The sequence below is a fragment of the Rhinoderma darwinii genome, chromosome 7 (assembly GCF_050947455.1).
Source record: "Rhinoderma darwinii isolate aRhiDar2 chromosome 7, aRhiDar2.hap1, whole genome shotgun sequence".
Lineage (NCBI taxonomy): Eukaryota > Metazoa > Chordata > Amphibia > Anura > Rhinodermatidae > Rhinoderma > Rhinoderma darwinii.
Genome location: NC_134693.1, coordinates 92,316,485 through 92,341,491, shown reverse-complemented (window position 1 = coordinate 92,341,491; position 25,007 = coordinate 92,316,485). Strand labels below are relative to the sequence as shown.

At 41.7% G+C, this 25,007-nt stretch overlaps 1 protein-coding gene across 1 annotated transcript in view; it reads left to right on the top strand.

Moving 5' to 3' along the window:
• BAIAP2L2 (BAR/IMD domain containing adaptor protein 2 like 2) overlaps nt 1–25,007 on the top strand; it is a 191,175-nt gene that overhangs the window by 28,947 nt on the left and 137,221 nt on the right. Inside the window, exon 3 of the mRNA XM_075833680.1 lies at nt 15,077–15,163. Within this exon, the coding sequence (XP_075689795.1) occupies nt 15,077–15,163 (87 nt within the window). The remainder of the gene's footprint in view (nt 1–15,076; nt 15,164–25,007) is intronic.

Below are 25,007 nucleotides of genomic sequence, written 5' to 3'. Positions count from 1 at the left end.
TGTGTCCATACATGGACAGCGTAGTCACTCACTTCTCCTGTAGCGGAATCCCCGGCCAAGGTGTCAGGGATTCCGCTTCAGAAGTGAGTGACGTCGCTGTGTCCATATATGGACAGCGTAGTCACTCACTTCTCCTGTAGCAGAAGTCCCGACCAAGGTGTCGGGGATTCCGCTTCAGAAGTGAGTGATGTCGCTGTGTCCATATATGGACAGCGTAGTCACTCACTTCTCCTGTAGCGGAATCCCCGGCCAAGGTGTCGGGGATTCCGCTTCAGAAGTGAGTGACGTTGCGGTGTCCATATATGGACAGCGTAGTCACTCACTTCTCCTGTAGCAGAAGTCCCGGCCAAGGTGTCGGGGATTCCGCTTCAGAAGTGAGTGACGTCGCGGTGTCCATATATGGACAGCGTAGTCACTCACTTCTCCTGTAGCTGAATCCCCGGCCAAGGTGTCGGGGATTCCGCTTCAGAAGTGAGTGACGTCGCTGTGTCCATATATGTGTCCATATATGTGTCACTCCTGTAGCGGAATCCCCAATCCCCGGCCGGGGATTGGAGATTCCGACTTATACAGGGAGCGTAAAAAGACCCTCCTCACATGCACTCTGCACTGTGAGGAGGAGAGAGAGCGCGAGCGACGGAATACATGGCCATCACTCGGGACACATTCCGGTGATGGCCGTGTATTACCCGGCCCCATAGACTTCTATGGGAGCCGGGCAGCCGCGTAAACGGCCGAAAATAGGGCATGTCCCATTTTTTGAGGGTCAGGTTTCCCGGGCCGTCAAAAAATCGGTCGTGTGAATAGCCCCATTAGGGGTCTATTGTTCCTACTGCAGCCGGGTGATGGACGATTTATGAACGGCCGTCACCCGGTGGGAAATCCTGTCGTGTGAATAAGGGCTAACACTGATTTTCTGCATATGTGTTTTAAATAACACATCATGTCAACATAGCAGTGGAAACAAATGAAGCAGTTGACTAATTTAACCCTTGACACGGGGGATATATATAACATTAACCAAAAAAAAAAATGGAAATAAAGAGCACATTGAGTCACTCTACAAAGTCGGGAGAATAGTGTGCACGTGAGGGACCAAATCCTGAGCCCCACACCACACTCTAGTGGAGACCATGTAGATATAAAATTCTAAAGGGAAAACAGCGGAATACATCTTCCAAAGGTAGGGGACGAATGCACTATAGGGTGTAGATTCTACATCATCTATAACACCCAGGAATGGTCGACAAATATTGTGAGGGATTATAAGAAGCATGTATAAGAAATTTGTTCATTAAGACCAGATGGATTAATAGCCCGCATGCGAAAAACCGATTGCGCATCTTTCTGAGGGGTTTTCTTATCCAGATTTTAACCTCTCACTGATAATCTAATTTGCTTCATCCCTTGAAATTTGACGGTCGTTGCATCCCCCCTGTGGCATTCCCACATGTGACGTGACACCGGGGTGTCAGCTTTTCTCCTGACATCTCCTATATGGTCCCAAATTCTTCTCCTGAATTCCCTACTGTTCTTGCCAATATATTGTAACTGACATCCACATGTAATCAGGTACACAATGCCCTTCATTTTGAGGTTAATGTATGACCTATTGTCAAAGGTCTCACCAGTACTATTACTTTTGAAATCTTTGCTACACAGAATGGAGTCGCAGGCTCTACAAGAGCCGCATCTGAAAGTACCTTTAAATCCACTGTTTAACCAAGTGATAGGTTTGGTCTGTGCATTAAGGTGGCTATGTAACAGATGATCCCTGATGTTCTGTCCCCTCCTGTGTGTGATCAAGGGAGATTCCCCTACAAGGCCACCAATATCGGGGTCAGCTCTCAATATGCCCCAATATCATTGTAGGATATCCCTGATCTCAGGACCGCATGAGGATAACCCCTCCGCTTGAATCTATCTCTAAGTTCCCATGCAGAGGTCTGGAAATCAGATATGGTGGAGCAGTTTCGATGTGCCTTGAGGTATTGACCCTTGGGTATACCTCGCCTCAGAGCCATCGGGTGCCAACTTTCCCACTGTAACAAACTGTTGGTCCCTGTACTTTCCCTGTATATGTTCGTTTAAATAACTCCTGTGTTGGTCTTCAAGATACTGACATCAAGGAATGTAATACAATTTTCATGGATTTTAGACGTGAAAAAGAGCCCCATCTCGTTGATGTTGAGAGTGGCCACAAATTCATTCAATTCCTCCCTAGTTCCTGTCCATAGGATCAGAACATCATCTATGAATCTGATCCACAACAGGATTAAGGATATCCATTTTTCCATTCTTTCACTGAAGACAACCTCTTTTTCCCACCACCCCAGGTACAGATTGGCATAGGTAGGATCACATGGACTCCCCATTGCCATACCCCTGAGCTGGTGGAAAATCTTCTGGTCAAACAAAAAGAAGTTATGTTCCAATACGAACTTTAGCAGGTTAATCACCATCTTATTATGGGCTTGATATTGTATACCTCTCCCATTAAGGAAATATTCAACAGCTCTACATACCCGTTTATGAGGGATGGAGCTATACAGCGCCTCAACATCCAGTGAAGCCAATGAAACATCAGCTTTACACCGTATATCCTTAAGTTTCCTCAGAACATCCATTGTATAATCCAATCTAATATAACTGAGGAGATGGAAGGTCAGCTGTATAAACAGATGGGACGGGCTGCACAGGCAGGTACTGTAGTGATAATGGGAGATTTTAATTACCGGGATATTAATTGGTGTCATGGTTCGGCTTCAACTGCAAAGGGGAGAAATTTCCTCAACCTGTTTCAGGAAAATTTTATGGGCCAGTTTGTGGAAGACCCGACTAGAGGTCAAGCTCTGTTGGATCTGGTCATTTCTAATAATGCAGAGCTTGTTGGGAATGTCAATGTTCGTGAAAACCCCGGTAACAGTGATCACAATATAGTTACATTTTACCTATACTGTAAAAAAAAAAAAACACAGGCTGATAGGGCAAAAACACTTAATTTTAAGAAAGCCAATTTCCCCAAGATGAGGGCTGCAATTCAGGATATAGACTGGGAAGAACTAATGTCAAATAATGGTACAAATGATAAATGGGAGATTTTCAAATCTACTTTGGGTAATTATACTGCAAAATTTATTCCTATAGGTAATAAGTATAAACGACTAAAATTAAACCCCACATGGCTTACACCTTCTGTAAAAAGGGAAATACTTGACAAAAAAAGGGCATTTGAAAAATACAAACGTACAGCTGTAGCCTTTGTGAAATATAAAGAGCTTAATAAAATCTGTAAAAAGGTAATAAAATCAGCAAAAATACAAAATGAAAGGCAGGTGGCCAAGGATAGTAAAACATATCCCAAAAAATTCTTCAAGCATATAAATGCAAAAAAGCCAAGGTCTGAACATGTAGGACCCCCAGATAGTGGTAATGGGGAGTTGGTCACAGGGGATCAAGAGAAGGCAGAGTTACTAAATGGGTTCTTCCGCTCTGTATATACAACAGAATAAATGTAACAGCTGATGTAGCCGGTGCCAGTGCTGTTAATATATCAGTTGATATACTGAATTGGATGAATGTAGATATGGTGCATGCTAAATTAAATAAAAGAAACGTACACAAGGCCCCGGGACCAGATGGGTTACACCCTAGAATTCTTAAGGAGCTTAGTTCAGTTATTTCTGTCCCACTCTTCATAATATTTAGAAATTCTCTCGAGACTGGTATAGTGCCAAGGGACTGGCGCAGGGCAAATGTGGTGCCTATTTTCAAAAAGGGCTCTAGGTCTTCGCCGGGTAATTATAGACCAGTAAGCTTAACATCAATTGTGGGGAAAATGTTTGAGGGGCTATTGAGGGACTATATACAGAATTATGTGACAATAAATAGTATTATAAGTGACAGCCAGCACAGTTTTACTAAGGACAGAAGCTGTCAAACCAACCTTATTTGTTTTTCTGAAGAGGTGAGCAGAAGCCTAGACAGAGGGGCCACTGTGGATATAGTGTTTTTGGACTTTGCAAAGGCATTTGACACTGTCCCCCATAGACGTCTAATGGGTAAATTAACGACTATAGGTTTAGAAAGTATAGTTTGTAATTGGATTGAGAATTGGCTCAAGGACCGTATCCAGAGAGTTGTGGTCAATGATTCCTACTCTGAATGGTCACCGGTTATAAGTGGTGTACCCCAGGGTTCAGTGCTGGGACCACTATTATTCAACTTATTTATTAATGATATAGAGGATGGGATTAATAGCACTATTTCTATTTTTGCAGATGACACCAAGCTATGTAATATAGTTCAGACTATGGAAGATGTTCGTGAATTGCAAGCGGATTTAAACAAACTGAGTGTTTGGGCGTCCACTTGGCAAATGAAGTTTAATGTAGATAAATGTAAAGTTATGAATCTGGGTACCAACAACCTGCATGCATCATATGTCCTAGGGGGAGCTACACTGGGGGAGTCACTTGTTGAGAAGGATCTGGGTGTACTTGTAAATCATAAACTAAATAACAGCATGCAATGTCAATCAGCTGCTTCAAAGGCCAGCAAGATATTGTCGTGTATTAAAAGAGGCATGGACTAGCGGGACAGGGATGTAATATTACCACATTACAAAGCATTAGTAAAGGCCTCATCTAGAATATGCAGTCCAGTTCTGGGCTCCAGTTCATAGAAAGGATGCCCTGGAGTTGGAAAAAAATACAAAGAAGAGCGACGAAGCTAATAAGGGGCATGGAGAATCTAAGTTATGAAGAACGATTAAAAGCACTAAACCTATTTAGCCTTGAAAAATGACGACTAAGGGGGGACATGATTAACTTATATAAATATATGAATGGCAAATACAAAAAATATGGTGAAATCCTGTTCCATGTAAAACCCCCTCAATAAACAAGGGGGCACTCCCTCCGTCTGGAAAAAGAAAGGTTCAACCTGCAGAGGCGACAAGCCTTCTTTACTGTGAGAACGGTGAATTTATGGAATAGACTACCACAGGAGCTGGTCACAGCAGGGACAGTAGATGGCTTTAAAAAAGGTTTAGATAATTTCCTAGAACAAAAAAATATTAGCTCCTATGTGTAGAAATTTTTTACTTCCCCTTTCCCATCCCTTGGTTGAACTTGATGGACATGTGTCTTTTTTCAACCGTACAAACGATGTAACTATGTATCCCTCACGTAAGACGGGAGGTAGGTTACAAATGGTCTGAGAATTTGTTTAAGATACAGACTAAAATTTTGTGACAGACTGTCTTTTCCCGGGACAACTGGCCGACCTTTTAACAGGGTTACCCCCTTGTGTACTTTGGGAAGGCCATAAAAAGTTGCGCATTGTGAGTGGTCAATAAGCATGAAGGTCCTTTATTTTTCACTTATGAGATTTAGGGATTTGGACTGATTCAGTATGCTCTTTAATTCATTTCTGAATATAGGAGTGGGGTCACACGTAAGTAATCTGTAACAATCTTGGTCGCCCAATATTTGATGACACATTCTACTATATTTGGTGCGATCCATCACCACGATGTTACCACCTTTATCTGAAGGCTTGATTATAATTGTGTCAGCCCTTTCCAATGATTTCCCCCTTTGTGATGTTAAAGTTAACCCCCTGCGACTATCCAGTGAGAGGTAGAAATCTGTATAAGATAATCCTGCAGAAAGAAGTGCAATGGATTTTCCGCATGCAGACTATTAATCCATCTAGCCTTAACCCCTTCCCGACATTTGCCGTACATGTACGTCATGGAAAGCATTGACTTCCCGCAAAATGCCGTACATGTACGTCAAATGTTTGGCACCGGCTCAGAAGCTGAGTCGGTGCCATCATCACCGGATCTCAGCTGTATCTTACAGCTGACATCCGACTGTAACGGCGGGGACCGAAATTAGCTTCGATTCCCGCCATTAACCCCTTAAGTGCAGCGCTCAAACGCGATCGCTGCACTTAAGGTGTTTGCAGCTCATCGGAGCCCCAGCAATGAAATTGCCGGGGTTCCGGTGGCTGCAATGGCAACCGGAGGCCTAATACTGGCCTACCGGTCTGCCTAGCACCGAAGCCGGTCAAGATCCGCCCGGCAGCGGAGCCTGATCGGCTTCCGTAGCTGCCGGCAAGATGGCGCCGGGTCAGGAGCTGATCCGGCGTCATCAGCGGTGGAAGTCAGCTGTACTGTACAGCTGACATCCACCTGTAACGGCAGGAACCGGAGCTAGCTCCGATCCCTGCCATTAACCCTTTCGATGCAGCAATCGAAAGCGATTGCTGCATCGTAGCGGTTACTAGCAGATCGCCAGCCCTGACAGGCAATCGGGACTGGCGACTGCTGTTATGGCAACAGGAGACACAATGGTCTCCTGCTCTGCCATTACGGAAGCCGATTTAGGCCCCGCCGGGAGGCAAAGCCTAATCGGCTTGCGGTCAGTGAATGACTGACAGATCTAATACATTGCACTACATAGGTAGTGCAATGTATTAGAAAAAAAAAAATCTGACCGTTGGACCTTCAAGTCCCCTAGTGGGACTTGAAGAAAAGTGTAAAAAAAGTATAAAAAAGTGTAAAAAAAAGTGCAAAAAATAAAAGTTTGAAAACAATAAAAGTTTCAAATAATCAAATAAAACACAATCCCCCTTTTACTCTTATCAAGTCCTTTATTATTGAAAAATAATAATAAACCATATGTATTTGGTATCGCCACGACCGTAACGACCTGAGGTATCAAAATATTGTATTATTTATTGCACGCGGTGAACAGCGTAAAAAAAACCGTAAAAAACGTTACCAGAGTTTCTGTTTTTTAGTCACTTTGCCCTACACATATTAGAATAAAAAGTGATCAAAAAGTCGCACGTATCCAAAAATGGTACCTATAAAAACTATAGCTCGTCCCGCAAAAAACAAGCCCTCATACACCTCCGTCGACAAAAAAATTAAAACGTTATGGTTCTCACAACTTGGCGACAGAAAAAAAATACATTCTTTTTACAAAAGTAATTTTATTGTGAAAAAAGTTGTAAAACATAAAAAAGTGCTATAAATTAGGTATCGCCGGAATTGTACTGACCCACAGTATAAAGTTAACATGTAATTTATAACGCATGGTGAATGCTGTACAAAAAAAACGAAAAAAGCTGTGCCAGAATTGCATTTTTTTGTTTACCTGGCATCCCAAAAAATAGGATATGTACCCCAAAATGGTACCAATAATAACTACAGCTCATCCCGCAACAAACCAGCCCTCATACCGCTACGTCTATGAAAAATAAAATTAGTTATGGCTCCAATAAGTCAGGAAATAAAAAAATATGCAGTTGTGCCCGAGGGGAACATTTCTTCAGTTTGAAGAGGCGATTTATCAAGGACCTAAAATTAGGGAACCAGGAAAGGGAGGGCCCAAACATATCCGCTGGAAGCGACGGTGCCCGTATTATACCAGGACAACACTTTCCCAGCAAAATTCCCCAAACTACAAAAGGTGCGGAGTGTGGAACAAAAGGGGGATAAGAAATGACACCATTTATCAGTGCGATACTGGCCTGTGCGGAAAGGATTGCTTCACAGCGTAACACACATCTATGGATTATTATTTTTTTTTTTATATACCACCTGACTATGCCCCTTATATACTCCGCCCCGCTTACATGTACCCCCACATTATAAAACACCAGCAATACTCAAACAAATTTACTACCAAGCAAAATCCGCTCTCCAAAAGCCAAATAGTGCTCCCTCCGCTCTGAACCCTACAGCGTCCCCAAACAGCAGTTTCCTTCAACATATATGGCATCGTCATACCCGGGAGAACCATTTTAACAATTTTTGGGGTGTGTGTCTCCAGTGTCATAAGCTTGGCATGACATATTTGCCACTGAATAGCATATCTAGGGAAAAATATACATTTTTAATTTGCACCATCCGCAGTGCATTCATTTATGGAAAAGACCTGTGGGGTGAAAATGCTCACTACACCACTTAATAAATGCCTTGAGGGGTGCAGTTTCCATAGTGGGGGTCACTTATCAGGGGTTTCTTTTTATTATTTCACATCTGAGCCCCTGCAGTTGTGAACCAATACTTTGTAAATCGCCAAATTAGGCCTCCACTCCGCATGGTACTCTTCACTACTGAGCCCTGTCATATGTCCAGGCAAAAGATTAGGGCCACATGTAGGGTGTTTCTAAAACCGGGAAACACCGCATTATAATTAGAGGGCTGTCTTGTTATGGTGGCACAAGCCGGGCACCACATATTGGCATATCTATGGAAGAAAATCCCATTTTCACTCTGCAACATCGAGTGAACACTAATTTCTACAAAACACCTGCAGGGTTAAAATGCTTACTACACCCCTTGGTAAATGCATTGAGGGGTGTCGTTTCCAAAATGTGGTCACTTCTGGGGGGTTTCCACTGTTTTGGGCCCACAGGCGCCCAGAAACCAATCCAGCAACATCTGCACTCCAAATGGCGGTCCTTTCCTTCTGAGCCCTGCCGTTTGCCCAAACAGCAGTTTATGACCACATATGGGGTATTGCCGTACTCGGGAGAAATTGCTTTACAAATTTTGGGTTCTTTTTTTCCTTTATTTGTTGAGAAAATTAAAAAATTTGCGCTAAAGCTACGTCTTATTGAAGAAAAAGGACTGTTTTTATTTTCACTGCCTAATTCTAATAAATTCTATGAAACATCTGTGGGGTAAAAATGCTTACTACACCCCTAGATGAATTCCTCAAGAGGTGTAGTTTCCTAAATGGAGTCCCTTTTTGGGCGTTTTCATTGTTTTGTCCCCTCAGGGGCTTTGCAAATGTAACCTGGCCTCCGCAAACCATTCCTGCTAAATGTGATCTCAAAAAGCCAAATAGTGCTCTTTCCCTTCTAAGCCCTGCCGTGTGTCCAAACAGCCGTTTATTACCACATGTGGGGTATTGTTTTACTCGGGAGAAATTGCTTTACAAATTTTGTGGTGCTTTTTCTCCTTCAGTCCTTCTGGAAATGAGAAAAAATTAGCTAAACCTAGATTTTTTTTGAAAAAATTTAGATTATTATTTTCAGGGCCTACTTCCAATATTTTCTGCAAAAAAACTGTGGCGTCAAATCGCTCACTATACCCCTAGATAATTTCCTCAATGGGTGTAGTCTCCAAAATGGGGTCACTTGTGGGAGGTTTCCACTGTTTTGTCCCCTCAGGGCCTTCGTAAATGTGACATGGCCTCCGCAAACCATTCCTGCTAAATGTGGACTTCAAAAGCCAAATGGCGCTCTTTCCCTTCTAAGCCCTGCCGTGTGTCCAAACAATCGTTTATTACCACATGTGGGGTATTGTTTTACTCGGGAGAAATTGCTTTACAAATTTTGTGGTGCTTTTTCTCCTTCAGTCCTTGTGGAAATGAGAATAAATTAGCTAAACCTACATTTTCTTTGAAACAATTTAGATTATCATTTTCACAGCCTACTTCCAATAATCTATGCAAAAAACCTGTGGGGTCAAAACGCTCACTATACCCCTAGATAATTTCCTCAATGGGTGTAGTTTCCGAAATGGGGTCACTTGTGGGCGGTTTCCACTGTTTTGTCCCCTCAGGGGCTTTGTAAATGTGACATGGCCTCTCAAACCATTCCTGCTAAATTTGAGCTCCAAAAGCCAAACGGCGCTCTTTCCCTTCTAAGCCCTGCCGTGTGTCCAAATATCCATTTATTACCACATGTGGGGTAGTGTTTTACTCGGGAGAAATTGCTTTACAAATTTTGCGGTGCTTTTTCTCCTTTAGTCCTTGTGGAAATGAGAAAAAAAATCGCTAAACCTACATTTTCTTTGAAGAAATGTTCATTTTAATTTTCACGGCCTACTTCCAATAATTTCTGTAAAAAACCTGTGCGGTCAAAATGCTCACTATACCCCTAGATAATTTCCTTGAAGTGTCTAGTTTCCCAGATGGGGTCACTTTTGGGGGATTTTCACTGTTTTGGCACCGCAAGAGCCCTTCAAACCTGACATGGTGCCTAAAATATATTCTAACAAAAATAAGGCCCCAAAATCCACTAGGTGCTCCTTTGCTTCTGAGGCCGGTGCTTCAGTCCAGTAGCACGCTATGGCCACATGTGGGATATTTCCTAAAACTGCAGAAACTGGGCAACAAATATTGAGTTGCATTTCTCTGGTAAAACCTTCTGTGTTATAAAAAAAATTGTATTAAAAATTTATTTCTGCAAAAAAATATGAAATTTGTAAATTTCACCTCTACTTTGCTTTAATTCCTGTGAAATGTGTAAAGGGTTAAGACATTTTCTAAATGCTGTTTTGAATACTTTGAGGGGTGAAGTTTTTAAAATCGGGTGACTTTTTGGGGGTTTCTAATTTATAAGGCCCTCAAAACCACTTCACAACTGAACTGGCCCCAGTAAAAATGGCCTTTTGAAATTTTCTTGAAAATGTGAGAAATTGCTGCTAAAGTTCTAAGCCTTGTGAGGTCATAGAAAAATAAAAGAATGTTCAAAAAACGATGCCAATCTAAAGTAGACATATGGGGGATGTTAATTAGCAACAATTTTGTGTGTTATAACTGCCTGTCTTACAAGCAGATACATTTAAATTGAGAAAAATGCTAATTTTTGCAACTTTTCACTATATTTTCGTGTTTTTCACAATTAAATACTGAATGTATCGGGCAAATTTTACCACTATCTTAAAGTCCAATGTGTCACGAGAAAACAATCTCAGAATCGCCCGGATAGGTGAAAGCATTTCGACGTTATTACCACATAAATTGAAACATGTCAGATTTGAAAAATGAGGCTCTGTCAGGAAGGTCAAAAGTGGCCAAAGAGGGAAGGGGTTAATGAACAAATACATTCTTATAAATGCTTCTTATAATTCCTCACAATATCTGACCACTGTTCCTGGGTGTGATAGGTGACATAGAATCTACACCCTATAGTACATTCTCCCCCTACCTTTGGAAGATGTATTCCTCTGTTTTCCCTTTAGTATTTTCTATCTATATGGTCTCCACTAAAGTGCGGTCTGGGGCTCAGGATTTGGTCCCTCACGTGCACACTATTCTCCCGACGTTATAGAGTGACTCATTGTGCTCTTCATCTCTCATGTTTTATGGTTAATGTTGTATAGTTCCCGTGTCAAGGGTTAAATGAATCGACTGCATTGTTTGTTTTCCCCGGCTATGTTGACATGATGTGTTATTTACAAACCGCCTGGAGCTCCCCAGGTTACTAGGGTCGCTTTGTCATCATGAAGCTGGGATTGGCTGTCAAAGCGGAGGCTCGCCACCATCTGGGACGTCAATAATGACGCTCTGTATGCGGATTGGTGCACTGCCAGAATGATGTCAACTGGTAGGAGGGCTTTAGTCTTTAAATATCCGGCGTCTCCATGGCGCGTGTTCGGCCAATGCATTAGAGTCGTGGACATGCCGGGAGACCACTAAGCACAAAAATGGTGCTAACCGGCTGAATGATATTGTAACCCCTGATGATGTATCCCACAATATAGGGTGTACTGAAATGCTTAGGGATATCAATTTGTGGCAGGTTCTCAGAGTAATATTATATAACCAGGTGAGACTGTAGTCTGCGGGTGGATGCATTTCCTATTACACTAAGACGCATTTCCCCTTTCTGACCTCCTGCCTATGCCTGTGTCGATTTTTGGGCTAATGAACTTGTTTTATTATCATTAATTTAATAAAGGTATATTTTAATCGTTCTATCAGGCTGTGATAGGTTATACGACTATAATTGAACGGAACGTGACATTCGTATTTACAGTGAACAATCTTGGTTCTGACTGACAAATACTGACCAAAATACCACTATGTAAAAGTGCCAAATATTGACACCCTATCCCTTACAAGCAATGATCGAAAATCCAAGGGGACACCATTTTTTTATCTAGATAGTGTCAAAATTCTGTGATGATGATAATTTCATTATTTATCTTTTTTTGGCCCATAACTTTATATTTCTGATACAGTTCTCCAAATCCCCTTCATAGCCATAGATTCATATGATAAAATTCTGAGCACTGACCACTGAGAGGATTTGCATGAAACGCATACATTGAAGAATGCAGTAGCTAACTCTAGTAAATAAATAGGCTCCAAGCGTATTATAATTGTGGGCTGGGTAAAGTGTGAGACACCAACTTCCTCCCATAATTAGCATATAGACTGCTCCATAACAATTAGAACCATACCGAAAAATTAGAGCTCACAGTCAAAGTACATATAAAAATATAATGGTTTTATTATACAAATATAACATACATTAGAAACATTTAAAAAAACCCCAGAGGGGTTTTTAGGACTCTAGTAAAACCACTGCGGTATGAAAGAGCACAACAGGGAGAGTACTGACTAATCAGAAATAATGGATAGACTACAAAATACCCAGACTACTTATCACGATTGTGTGAAAAAATCTCAACCACATTGGGTTAAAAAAACTGAAGCACCCTGATAGCCTCCAAAATCCCCTCTAAATAAACATCTAATGAAGGTGGGGGGGGGGCGGCGGCAACGGGAAGAATCAGTATCAGTCATAAGCTGTCAGGCGTATAGTCTTACCCATATTGTGTGAAGAAAAAGTTTACAGGTCCGTGTTGGCTCAACCGCAGGGAACCCCAACGCGCGTTTAATTTTTCGGTATGGTTCTAGTGGCTAACTCTAGTAGCGGCTGCCGTATCCTGGAGCATCTATGACTGTATGAGGCCAGCAGGGGATTTAGAGCTCTGTATCAGAACAAATACTGAGCTCCACACCTCTATAAAGATATAGTATAAAATGTATCTGCATTAAAAAGGTCAACAATCACTTTATGTTGGGCTTGGAATGAACAAAAGGCAGGCTACTTACCGCTAATAGAGGAACATTAAATATCATATGCAATAATACAGTATGTGTTTTAGATTATTCTCATATCTTGTTCCATAGGAAGTAAGTAAATAAGTTCATAAGTAAATCAATTATATTCAAGGCCAAAATGTCAAGCAATACGTTGGCGATCCCTATTTAAATAAATAACTTAATGATGATCTTTATTGGCACAAAGATGAGTGACTCACAGTTCTGGGAACAATGTTCCAGCATTAAAGGCTATGTACACCTTTGAATGAAAATTGTTTTCTTTAATAAATCAATCTATTTTGAATCACTTTTTTGATTGACTTTTATTTAAAAAAATGTGTTACTTTTTACGATACAGCTTATCTGTATCCTGTATATATAGAAGATGTATTGTTCTCTCTACTGACGGCTCAGCTGAGAGCGGGTACTGTGTGTCCCTGACGCACAGGATCCACCTAATATCGATCACATCTAAGTTATGAACATAGCTGTGATTGATATTAGCTGGTTCCTGTGTGTTAGAGACACGCAGACCCCACTCTCAGCCGTGCCATCACGAATGGTTTGTAAATCACAAAATCCTAATAAATGGGAAAATAAAATAGGCCCCCTACACATCACGTTAATTGCCTTCCGTCAGAGGTATGTCAGGAGTAATCCAGACATATCCCTCCGACGGAAGGCAGTATTCCCACTGTATATGCATACAGTGGGATACGTCAAAGATACGACCCCCTCGCAGAGTACCTTTGACAAAATCACTGGGAAAGCTTCTGACGTCACTGTTCGTATATGGACAGTGACATCAGGAGCTTCCCCAGGGTCGCAGTCCCCGGGCAAAGTGCTTTCTGAGGACGGGGGTGCTTCCTACGGCACTGTTCAGGAAGATCTAATCACTGTGCAGGAAGATTTAGTGACAGGAAGATCCTAATGAATGCTAAAGCACCCCAAAATCATGTTAATGACAGAGTTTGGATATCAAATAGTACTGTATTCCCTGCATCTGAGAAGTATTGTCCTACCTCTACCTAATCTTGTAACTTATGTGTGATTTGTAAACTCAATATCTAAACAGTGTATTGGAGTGCAGTGGTCTTCTTTCTGCAGCTTCCCAGTTCACCCCACCAGAGAATTGTAGCGCACCTTGAGAATTTTCGTTTCATACCAGCTGCAGAGCCACAGGTTGAAGAACACTATAGTACTGTGCAGTATCTTTCTAAGTCCCCAGCGTGACTGCCCTCTCCTTAGTCCCCACCATGACTACCATCTTCTCAGTTCGCAGCATGGCAGCCCTCTCCTCAATCCCCCAGAGTGGCTTTCCTCTCTTCCGTTTCCAGCATGTCTTCTCTCTCCTTATTGCCCAGCATGGCTCCACTCTCCTTCTCGGTCCTCAGTAATACCTCCTTCTTCTTGTCAGTCTCTAGGATAACTCTTTCAGCTTCTCAGTCACCATCATGACTCTGCTATCCTTCTCAGTCTCCAGCATGGCACTACTATCCTTCTCAGTCCTCAGGATAACCACCTTCTCAGTTTACAGGATGACACCACCATCTTGTCATTCCCTAGCATGGCTCCCCTCTCCTTCTTAGTCTCATGCATTGCTTACCTTCCTCATTGCATAGCCTCTACCCAGAATGGCTAAGTTGTTTGCCTCCAAACAGTGGCTCTTTCCGCAGGCTGTGGCAGGCTGTGCTGCAGCTTATCATGTGGGATGAATTTTGTTTACATTCAGCATGACGCCAGCAGCACACAGAGTTGGCAACTCCCCTCTTCTCAATCCCTTCCATCCACCAGTAAGGTGCACATTGCTCCCCTGTTCAGCATTCAATCAGGGGTTGAAGGGGGAAGCAAGAGAAGAGATTCAAAGCTTGGCACCTCCCGCCTCTCCTCTTGCACCCTCGTGGCCTCTGCTAGGCCTTGCTGTTGTGCTGCTTTTTATTTCACTTGACACAGCAGCACAGAGAAGGGTTAATAAGTGACACATGCATTCTTTACAAAGGGTCCCAAAAAAGCTGTTCAAAAAGGCGGGTCATGGGTAAGAATGAGAGGGGGCCTTTTGAAAGAGTGCCACTGTGCATAGACTATAATGTAACTAAATGTCAGTCATGGAAAAATCTGGAATTTTTTGGGGGGGAGGGGTGGTCTTCTCCAAGAGGTGGTCTTCTGCGGAGATTTTACTGTATAAGTTTATTCCTTTTCTTTGTCCACAGCTCTATCTGAAGTTGCTGAAACCTATTATAATGCGATTAGGAAGATAGGTGAACAAGCGTTACAGAACTCTGCATGTCATGGACTGGGTAAGTGTGAGGAAACAACTTAACTTAAGTAGCATGGCAATGAGGGTTAAGAGAATACTTGCCTCCTTCCAGTTTTTTTCGAGGGCACTCTACAGGCACTATTTATGCGGGGCACTCTGCTGCCACTCTTAATGGTGTCACTCTGATGATGTTGTTAATAGAGACACTTTGGCTTCACTTGTACTTGCGAGTGTGGTTTATATAGAGAAAAATTGCACTGTGTCTGAAAATGATTGTTAAAAAGTATTCAATTGTGTTTGAGAGGTCATAACTAGGACCTTAAACCTGAGGAACCCATATACAACAGTAGGGATGAAGTATTCACTGTAAAGAATCGATGACAATTACTGAATGAAAATACTTCATTTTTTAAACTGTATATAGATCTTTAAGCAAACGTGATGTCACCACAGATGATGTAACTTGGCATCATTGGTGGTAAGGTACTGGATTTAACATTTGCACTTCAAGTTACTATGCTGAAATTGTGGTATGAGGGATAGACAATGCTTGAAAGATATTGCAACACTAGTATCTATAATAGTAAATTCAATATATCTGACACATTGTGTGACATAAAGTTTAACACAGGCTGAGCCCAAGTTAAGAGGTCTGTGTCCTATTTATTTGTAAAGAGACTAGGGTGAGAACTTTGAGCAAAGGTAGATTTTACATTTAATTCAACATGCCCATTTCTATGTTCTTTAATAGTATGTCTGCCAGAAGTGGTCATGTGGCAAAAAAGTGAATGAGCTTTTAGAATGAGCAATTAGATTGGGTTTGAACATATAAAAATTAACCCTCTTTGCCAGGATTTTTTTACTTTGCACATTTATGAAACTTTTGTGACAGACTTTACAGCTGCCTTTATCACTGCAGTTTATGAGAGGAATAATTTCTAATACAATTGCATAATATAATTTTTAAAGCAATTAACCTCTTGCCACCGCCACCAGTTTTCACCTTCCTGACAAAGCCACAGTATTCAAATCTATCATGTCTCATTTATGTGGTTAGAACTTTGGAATGCTTTTACTTATCCAAGGGATTCTGAGATTATTTTCTTGTGACACATTGTACTTTATGTTAACGATAAATTTTTGGTTAATGCATTCATTGTTCCTTTTTCAAAAAACAAAAATTAAAAAAAGCATTTATCAAAAATGGGGAAAAATTTGTATTTTAAAAAACTTGATTTACTCTGCTTGTAAGGGCTTATTTAGACGAACGTGATATACGTCCGTGCAACGCACATGATTTTCACGTGCCTCGCACGGACCTATGTTAGTCTATGGGGCCGCGAAGACTGTCCGTGATTTTCACGCAGCATGTGTCCGCTGCGTAAAACTCACGACATGTCCTATACTTGTGCGTTTTTCGCACATCACGCACCCATTAAAGTCAAAGGTTTCTGTGAAAATCACGCGCAGCACACGAAAGCACTTCCGTGTGACGCGCGTAATTCGCGCAACAGCAGTAAAAAGTATGAATGAAAACAGAAAAGCACCACGTGGTTTTCTGTTTACAAACATACAAACAGAGTGTCATAATAATGGCGGCTGCGCGAAAATCACGCAGCCACGCATCATACGAGGGTGACACACGGAGCTGTTAAGTACCTTTTGCGCGTGCAAAACGCAGCGTTTTTTGCGCGCGCAAAATGCACACGCTCGTCTAAATCCGGCCTCAGACAGATAGCATTACCACACAATATAGTTACTAATTAACATTTCCCATATGTCTTCTTTATAATGACATCTTTTTTTAACATCCTTTTAATTTTTTGGGATGTTTAGCAGCAATTTCTCACATTTTCAAGAAAATTTCCAAAACCTATTTTTATAGGTACCAGTTCAGTTCTGAAGTGGCTTTGAGGGCCTTATATTAGAAACCACCATGTCACCCAATTTTAAAACTGCACCCCTCAAAGTTTTCAAAACAGCATTTAGAAAGTTTCTTAACCCTTTAGGTGTTTCACAGGAATTAAAGCAAAGTAGGTGTTTCACAGGAATTAAAGCAAAGTAGAGGGGAAACGCTGATGCTGCTGCAGAATCAACTGTAGCCTCTGGTGCCGATGTGGCCGTCACGATGCAGGACCTGTGAGTGACGTCACAGATCTGCACTGTCAGAAGCTGGGCGTTCTGAAGAGAAGAGGACGTTACTTCTCTTCAGAGCGCCCAGCTAGTGAAAGTATTAAAAACGCCCCGATGTACGCACATAATACACGCCCACTTGGACTTTTACTTTTAAACACACCCACTTGGACTTTTGCAAGCCTCATTTGCATAACTACAAAAATGGTCATAACTTGGCCAAAAATGCTCGTTTTTTAAAAATAAAAACGTTACTGTAATCTACATTGCAGCGCCTATCTGCTGCAATAGCAGATAGGGGTTGCAAAATCTGGTGACAGAGCCTCTTTAATATGACTAGACACCCGACGCGCGTCGGCGAAACGCGCGTCGGGTGTCTAGTCACATTAATGACCTAATATTAATATTAGGGGGGGCTAAGTTAATTTTAAAACAGCCTTGTCCTATTAGCATCTACAGCACGCATATCAGTCACAATTGTTGTATTCACGTAGGTTCAGCAGTCTGCAGCTGCTGTTCTAATACATTTAGACCTATTCACTCCATACTCTATCTTGCAACAGTGCAGATTGAGTCTAGACAGAGCGTGTGCTAACTAACATTGGCTATAAATTTTAACCTTTTGTGTTCATCGTGTGTCCCCTCATGGACATCTTAATAGCAAAATAATAAAAGTTATATTTTAATATCACTAATTAGATAGTAGTTGGGAAACTGGGTTTCAGTGTGCCTCAGGCACATTCGTTCTTTTCTGTATTAACTATATACCTGCCAACTACTAGGGTCTCTTCAGCATTTCTTGTCTCTTGTATCTACACCAAGAGAACTTTAAGACACTGATACAGTGTCTACTGATTAACAGCAAATGCTGATACACTCAGTGCACACAATACAGCACACTTGGAATAAAGACCATTATACCACTGCTATCAGATCTCTACATAGCTTACCACAGAGCAACTAATAAAGCTCAATTTAAAGCAATATTCCTACCAACCTCATCAAATAAAAAAAAGGTTTGGCTATGTTATTGTATGACAGTAATAATTGATAGTTAACTATTCATAAGGCAAATTGTGCTCTCATGGTGCAGGACAGGGGGTCATCTGCACCCTAATTAAATTTGACCTACATTGGACAATTGTAAAAATTTCTAAAAAAATGTTTAAATAAAATATGTTAATAAAGTTTATTATTTTTAGCACTATTTTTAATTTCCCCTAGGAACCACAACTCTTATCCCTTCTTCCTATTTCCTTAATAAAAACTAGCACAATACTGGTGGTATACACCTTTGTGGTTCCCAAAACTCACTCTGTATAATACAAAAAAGAGAGGGTATTTGCAAAATCCCCATTTTTGACCTCTTTTAAATGTAATCGGAGGCTTCTCACCGACAAGACTACCCACATCTGGATCTGCTTTGAGGATATCCCAATAGGAAGTAAGTATCCTCCTGACATCCTGATCTGCAGCGTCATAGGTCCCTATGACTCTGATGATCTCATCCTTAACTGGATGAATTTTGGGATTGAGGAGAGATTCCCTATTTGCGCCAAGGGCATGTTGGTAAGCTGTTTTAAGTACACCACTAGGATAGCCTCTCCGTTCAAACCTATTTCTCAGACCTCTTGCTGAAGTCTTGAAATCCGAGATTGTTGTACAGTTTTGTCTGGCTCTCATATACTGCCCCTTCGGTATGCCTCTTTTAAGGGGTATAGGGTGCCAGCTATCCCAACTGAGTAAATTAATTGTGGCGGTATTTTTTCTGAACATTTCTGTCTTTATATAGCGAAGATCAGTTTTCTCTATCTTGATATCAAGGAATGTGATATTCCTTTCCTGAATTTCAGATCTAAAAAAGAGGCCCAGGTCATTGATATTCAGAATAGATACAAACTCCTTGAACTTATCAGATGTTCCTGACCACAGGATGAACACGTCATCAATGAACCTTAGCCACATCATAATGGAGGAAGTATACTTATCCATTTCCTCACAGAACACAAACGCCTTCTCCCACCAGCCAAGGTAAAGGTTAGCATAGGTGGGGGCATATTGGCTTCTCATTGCTACCCCTCTGAGCTGGTGGAAGATCTTTTGGTCAAAAAGAAAAAAATTATGTTCCAAAACAAACCAGAGTAGTTTCAGTAAAAATTGGTTATGTGCATGGAAGTGGGTCCCTCTGTCCTGGAGAAAACATTCAACAGCTCCACATCCCAATGAGTGGGGAATGGAGCTGTAAAGTGCCTCCACATCGAGACTAGCAAGGAGGACATTGGGGTCACACCTGATACCCTCTAATTTCCTCAGCACCTACATCGTATCTCTCACATACGATGGAAGCGCCAACACAAAGGGCCTCAGGATCCTATCAACATAGATGCTGGGATTCTGGGATAGACTCCCAATGCCCAAGACAATCGGTCTACCTTTTAGGGGACAAAGTCCCTTGTGGACCTACGGGAGACTGTAGAAGGTAGCCACTGGAGAACAGATCCCCACCAAAAATGCCAATTCACGGCCATCAATAATCTTCTCACGCTTAGCCTCAGCCACAATTCCTTTAAGCTCAGCTAAAAAATTATGCATGGGATTATCGATCAGGGCATGATAGCACACCGCATCCTTAAGGATATTCATGCACATAGTTATATATTGACTACGATCCATAGTAACCAAATTTCCCCCCTTGTCTGAGGGTTTGACTATGATTTCAGAATCATTCTTAAGGCTCTGAAGGGCCAACATTTCTTCCCACGGTAGGTTATGACTCATGTAATTGTCAGCCTCCAGTTTACTGAGTTGATCAGTGCCCACTTTCTAAAAAACATCCATCAGGGTGTTATCGTTAAGGGGTGGGTTCTTGGTTGAGGGTATTCTCAAATCGGTAAAGGGCCCCTCCTCCAGATCTCTTTGGCCTTCATCCCATAACTCCTCAAGTACCCTGACATGAGGAAGATCCTCCTCCAAGATCCCCAATTTGGCACATTGCCGCTTGTCATGCGTCTTGAAAAACTTCTTCCATTTTAGCTTCCTAATAAACAGGTTAAGGTCATTGACCCATGAAAAAAGGTCAAACCTAGTGGTCGGAACAAAAGATAACCCATTTCTGAGCACCTTATTTTCTTCAGTCGTGGGGATTCTAGCAGACAGATTAATAATCAGCATATCATCAAATTCCCTTTGGTCCCTTAGGAGATAGTCCGAGATGGGATGACTCCTGCCTAACAAACCTTCTCCAGTGGGTGCTCGGCCTCTATTTCTCACTCTTTGTACGGGACGTGACTGAATTCTACCCTATGGCCTATTGTTTCGGGCTGTCCTTAGAGGGTATCTCTGGGTATGGTATCTGAGTCTGATACATCCGGTTCTGAGGAGGACAACTCAGTATCAGCCTCCTAGTATCCGCTAGGCTTGGGAAGTTGGGACCAAAGTCAAACACCCTACCCTCTTTAAAATCAGTGGTGTCACGCACATACTGGAAATGTTTCCATTCCTTAATATGTGCTGTAAACTTTTCAATAGCCTGTTGTAAGATAGTTTCTTTTTGTTCAAAGTCCGCACTACCTGTAAACTTCTTAACTTGGTCAACGCCTACCTTGATTTCCTTAGAGCTACGTGCAAGGTGATTTTTTTTCCTCATCTAACAGGAGGCCCATGAATCTAAGAGATGATTCAATAGATAGCTTTTCCCACTTTTTGATAAGGTCCCCTGATCGCAACCTTTCTGCTGGTATAAGGGTGATTCTAAGCCCTCAAGGTACAATATGCTTTTTTAGGTAAGTCTCAATGGTTTGAACTTCCCACCATGATCTGATGTAGTCCTTGTAAGATTTGGTTAAACGTTTGAATGAATGTACTGGTAATGCTTGGGTTCAGTAACAGCTCTCTCTCAGAGAACACCTCCTTCGCATCACATATCCACTTGTCAGTATTAATGTCAGCTGTGAGAAAGCCTGCCATCCCCTCCACGTATAAAGTGAATATAGTAGATTCCAAAAATAGTGTAATAGGTATACGTTTGAATATATTAATAAGTATTTTACTGCCTGTCTAAATGTTTAAAATGATTTTATTAATGGTATTCTAAAAACGGGTACAGGCAATGAAAACACACATCATAGGTACTTCGTAGAGTGTCTGACATATGATAGTTCAAAGTTCACTGAGCTCATATAACAATACAACACTGCACAGGAGTAGTAAACCAAACTACTGGTCTGTTTGCCAGAGCGATACAAAATTAACAAGCCTTTATTAAGATGTTTATGATATAATAGTAACAACATGTATCACTACTACACTCCAAAAAAGCCCTGACACTTATAACATTGGTCTGTTTGCCAAAGATATGCAAATTTTCCTTCCCTGCGCGTTTCTGCGCCCCTGTAATACAGGGGAGCGTCCTCAGGGGTATAAATTGTTACAAGTATTTCTTAATGCCGATCATCACATATTGTGCTGTTTGTTTTGTGTTTTCTGGCGTGCACTAAACACTGATGGCTGGTCTAGTGCGTGCTGGGGAAACCCAAGAGCCTTATAAGGTTTAAACTCACCTATATGATTTGCGTTACAGGGACCTCAGCCAAACGGTGTGTAAAACGTCACACTGACGCCCACCAGCTGGAGAAACCCCTTAGTAACGTTGCGTCCAATTAAATGGATGCATAAAGCATCAATAGTCTCTAGGGGAATTTCAGGCGGCCACAACATACAGAGCTAGACAAACAAAATAGAAAGGGATGTAGCGAATGAAAGAGCTAATCAGTACACAAGTCGAGCTGCATGAGGGACTAAATAGGATTACAAAGCACAGCAGTTAGACTATGCCTGATGGAAACATGACAATACAAAAAAGTGCAATATGAGGCTGCCTTAAGTGGGGATTGAGTACCAATACAAATGGAGACCACTAACATATAAATACTCACAGACCGAGAACTGAGCTGGTGTATAGAGGTGATAAAGGACCTCAATGATAAACAAGATAGGTAAATGATCAACACTGAGTGGGAGGGAACAAGGGAGGACAGTACATCTATAATATTATATTCTAGAAAGATTCCCAAATTAAATAAATGTGAGTAAATATATTTGTTCATTGAGCCCCAGTGGTCTGATGGTTTGCATCCTAAAGATCCACTGGACCTCCCTCTTGCAGAATCCTCCTATCCTAGTCCCCCCCTCTCAAGGATGATCGAAGATGTTCCATCCCCTGAAATTTGAGGACCGTATGATCTCCTGAATGATGTTCCCACACGTGTCAAGAGACAGATGTGTCTTCTTTCCTAGCAATGTCACATATATGATCCCTCATCCTTCGCCTGAATTTTTCTCTTAGTCTTTCCAACATACTGTGTCCCACATGTACAGGTTATAAGGTATACCACCGCTTTAGTCAGACAGTTAAAGAGGCTCTATCACCACATTATAAGTGCCCTATATTGTACATTATGTGATGGGCGCTGTAATGTAGATTACAGCAGTGTTTTTTATTTAGAAAAACAATCATTTTTGACGGAGTTATGACCTATTTTAGCATTATGCTAATGAGTTTCTTAATGGACAACTGGGCGCGTTTTACTTTTAGGCCAAGTGGGCGTTGCACAGAGGAGTGTATGACGCTGACCAATCAGTGACCAATCAGCGTCATACACTTCTTCACTTCCATTCATTTACACAGCACATGGCAATATAGCTATATCGCTATGTGCAGCCACATACACAAACACTAACATTACTGCAGTGTCCTAACAATGAATATACATTACCTCCAGCCAGGACCGGATGTGTATTCAGAATCCTGACCACTTCTCTGCACTTCTCTGATTTACTGCATAGCAGGCGTAGTCTCACGAGATTACGCTGTAAGCTGTCATTTACAGCGAGATCTCACTGTGCTGTGCTGTAGTCTCACACAGACGCTACAGAAGTGGTCAGGATTCTGCATACACATCACGTCCTGGCTGGAGGCAATGTATATTCATTGTCAGGACACTGCAGTAATGTTATAGTGTGTTTATGTGGCTGCACATAGCGATATAGCTATATCGCTATCTGCTGTGTAAATGAATGGAGAGAAGTGTTTGACGCTGATTGGTCACTGATTGGTCAGCGTCATACACTCCTCTGTACAACGCCCACTTGGTCAAAAAGTAAAACATTAAAGAAATTCATTAGCATAAAGTTGATATAGATCATAACTCCGTCAAAAATGATAGTTTTTCTTAATAATTAAACACTGCTGTAATCTACATTACAGCGCCGATCACATCATGTACAATATAGGCCACTTATAATGTGGTGACAGAGCCTCTTTAATAAAGGTTCTCGCGTCGAAAACTTCTCCTGTGGTTTTGCTCATAAAAGTTTTGGTGTTCCAAATGGAGCTCCAGGCTTTGCATCTACCACAACGAAACATTCCCTTTACTAGTCTATCTTTGATGTTACAACCACTTTTAAATGTAATCTGAGGCCTCTCACCGACAAGACTACCCAACTCTGGATCTACTTTGAGGAATCCCAATAGGAAGTAAGTATCCTCCTTACATCCAGATGTGCAGCGTCATAGGTCCCTATTAATCCATAACTGGATGAATTTTGGGATTGAGGAGGGATTCCCTATTAGCCCCAAGGGCATGTTGGTAAGCTGGTGGGGAACTGTCTTCAGGTGGCTACCTTCTACAGTCTCCCGAAGGTCCACCAGGGACTTTGTCCCCTAAAAGGTAGACCGATTGTCTCGGGCATTGGGAGTCTATCCCAGAATGCCAGCATCTATGTTGATAGGATCCAGAGGCCCTTTGTGACGGCACTTCCATCGTATGTGAGAGATACGATGGAGGTGCTGAGGAAATTAGAGGGTATCAGGTGTGACCCCAATGTCTTCCTTGCTAGTCTCGATGTGGAGGCACTTTACAGCTCCATTCCCCACTCATTGGGATGTGGAGCTGTTGAATATTTCCTCCAGGACAGGGGGACCCACTTCCATGCACATAACCAATTTGTACTGAAACTACTCTGGTTTGTTTTGAAACATAATTTTTTTATTTTTGACCAAAAGATCTTCCACCAGCTCAGAGGGGTAGCAATGGGAAGCCCATGTGCCCCCACATATGCTAACCTTTACCTGGGCTGGTGGGAGAAGGAGGTTGTGTTCTGTGAGGAAATGGATAAGTATACTTCCTCCATTATTATGTGGCTTAGGTTCATTGATGACATGTTCATCCTGTGGTCAGGAACATCTAATGAGTTTAAGGAGTTTGTATCTATTCTGAATATCAATGACCTGGGCCTCTTTTTTACATCTGAAATTTAGGAAAGGAATATCACATTCCTTGATATCAAGATAGAGAAAACTGATCTTGGCAATATACAGACAGAAATGTTCAGAAAAAATACCACCACGAATAATCTACTCAATTGGGATAACTGGCACCCTATACCCCCTAAACGAGGCAAACCTAAGGGGCAGTATATGAGAGCCAGACAAAACTGTATCAAACTGTATCAAACAATACCGGATTTAAAGGCTTCAGCAAGAGGTCTGAGAAATAGGTTTGTACGGAGAGGCTATCCTAGTGGTGTACTTAAAATAGCTTACCAACATGCCCTTGGGGCAAATAGAGAATCCCTCCTCAATCCCAAAATTCATCCAGTTAAGGATGAGATCATCAGAGTCATAGGGACTTATGACACTGAACATCAGGATGTCAGGAGGATACTTACTTCCTATTGGGATATCCTCAAAG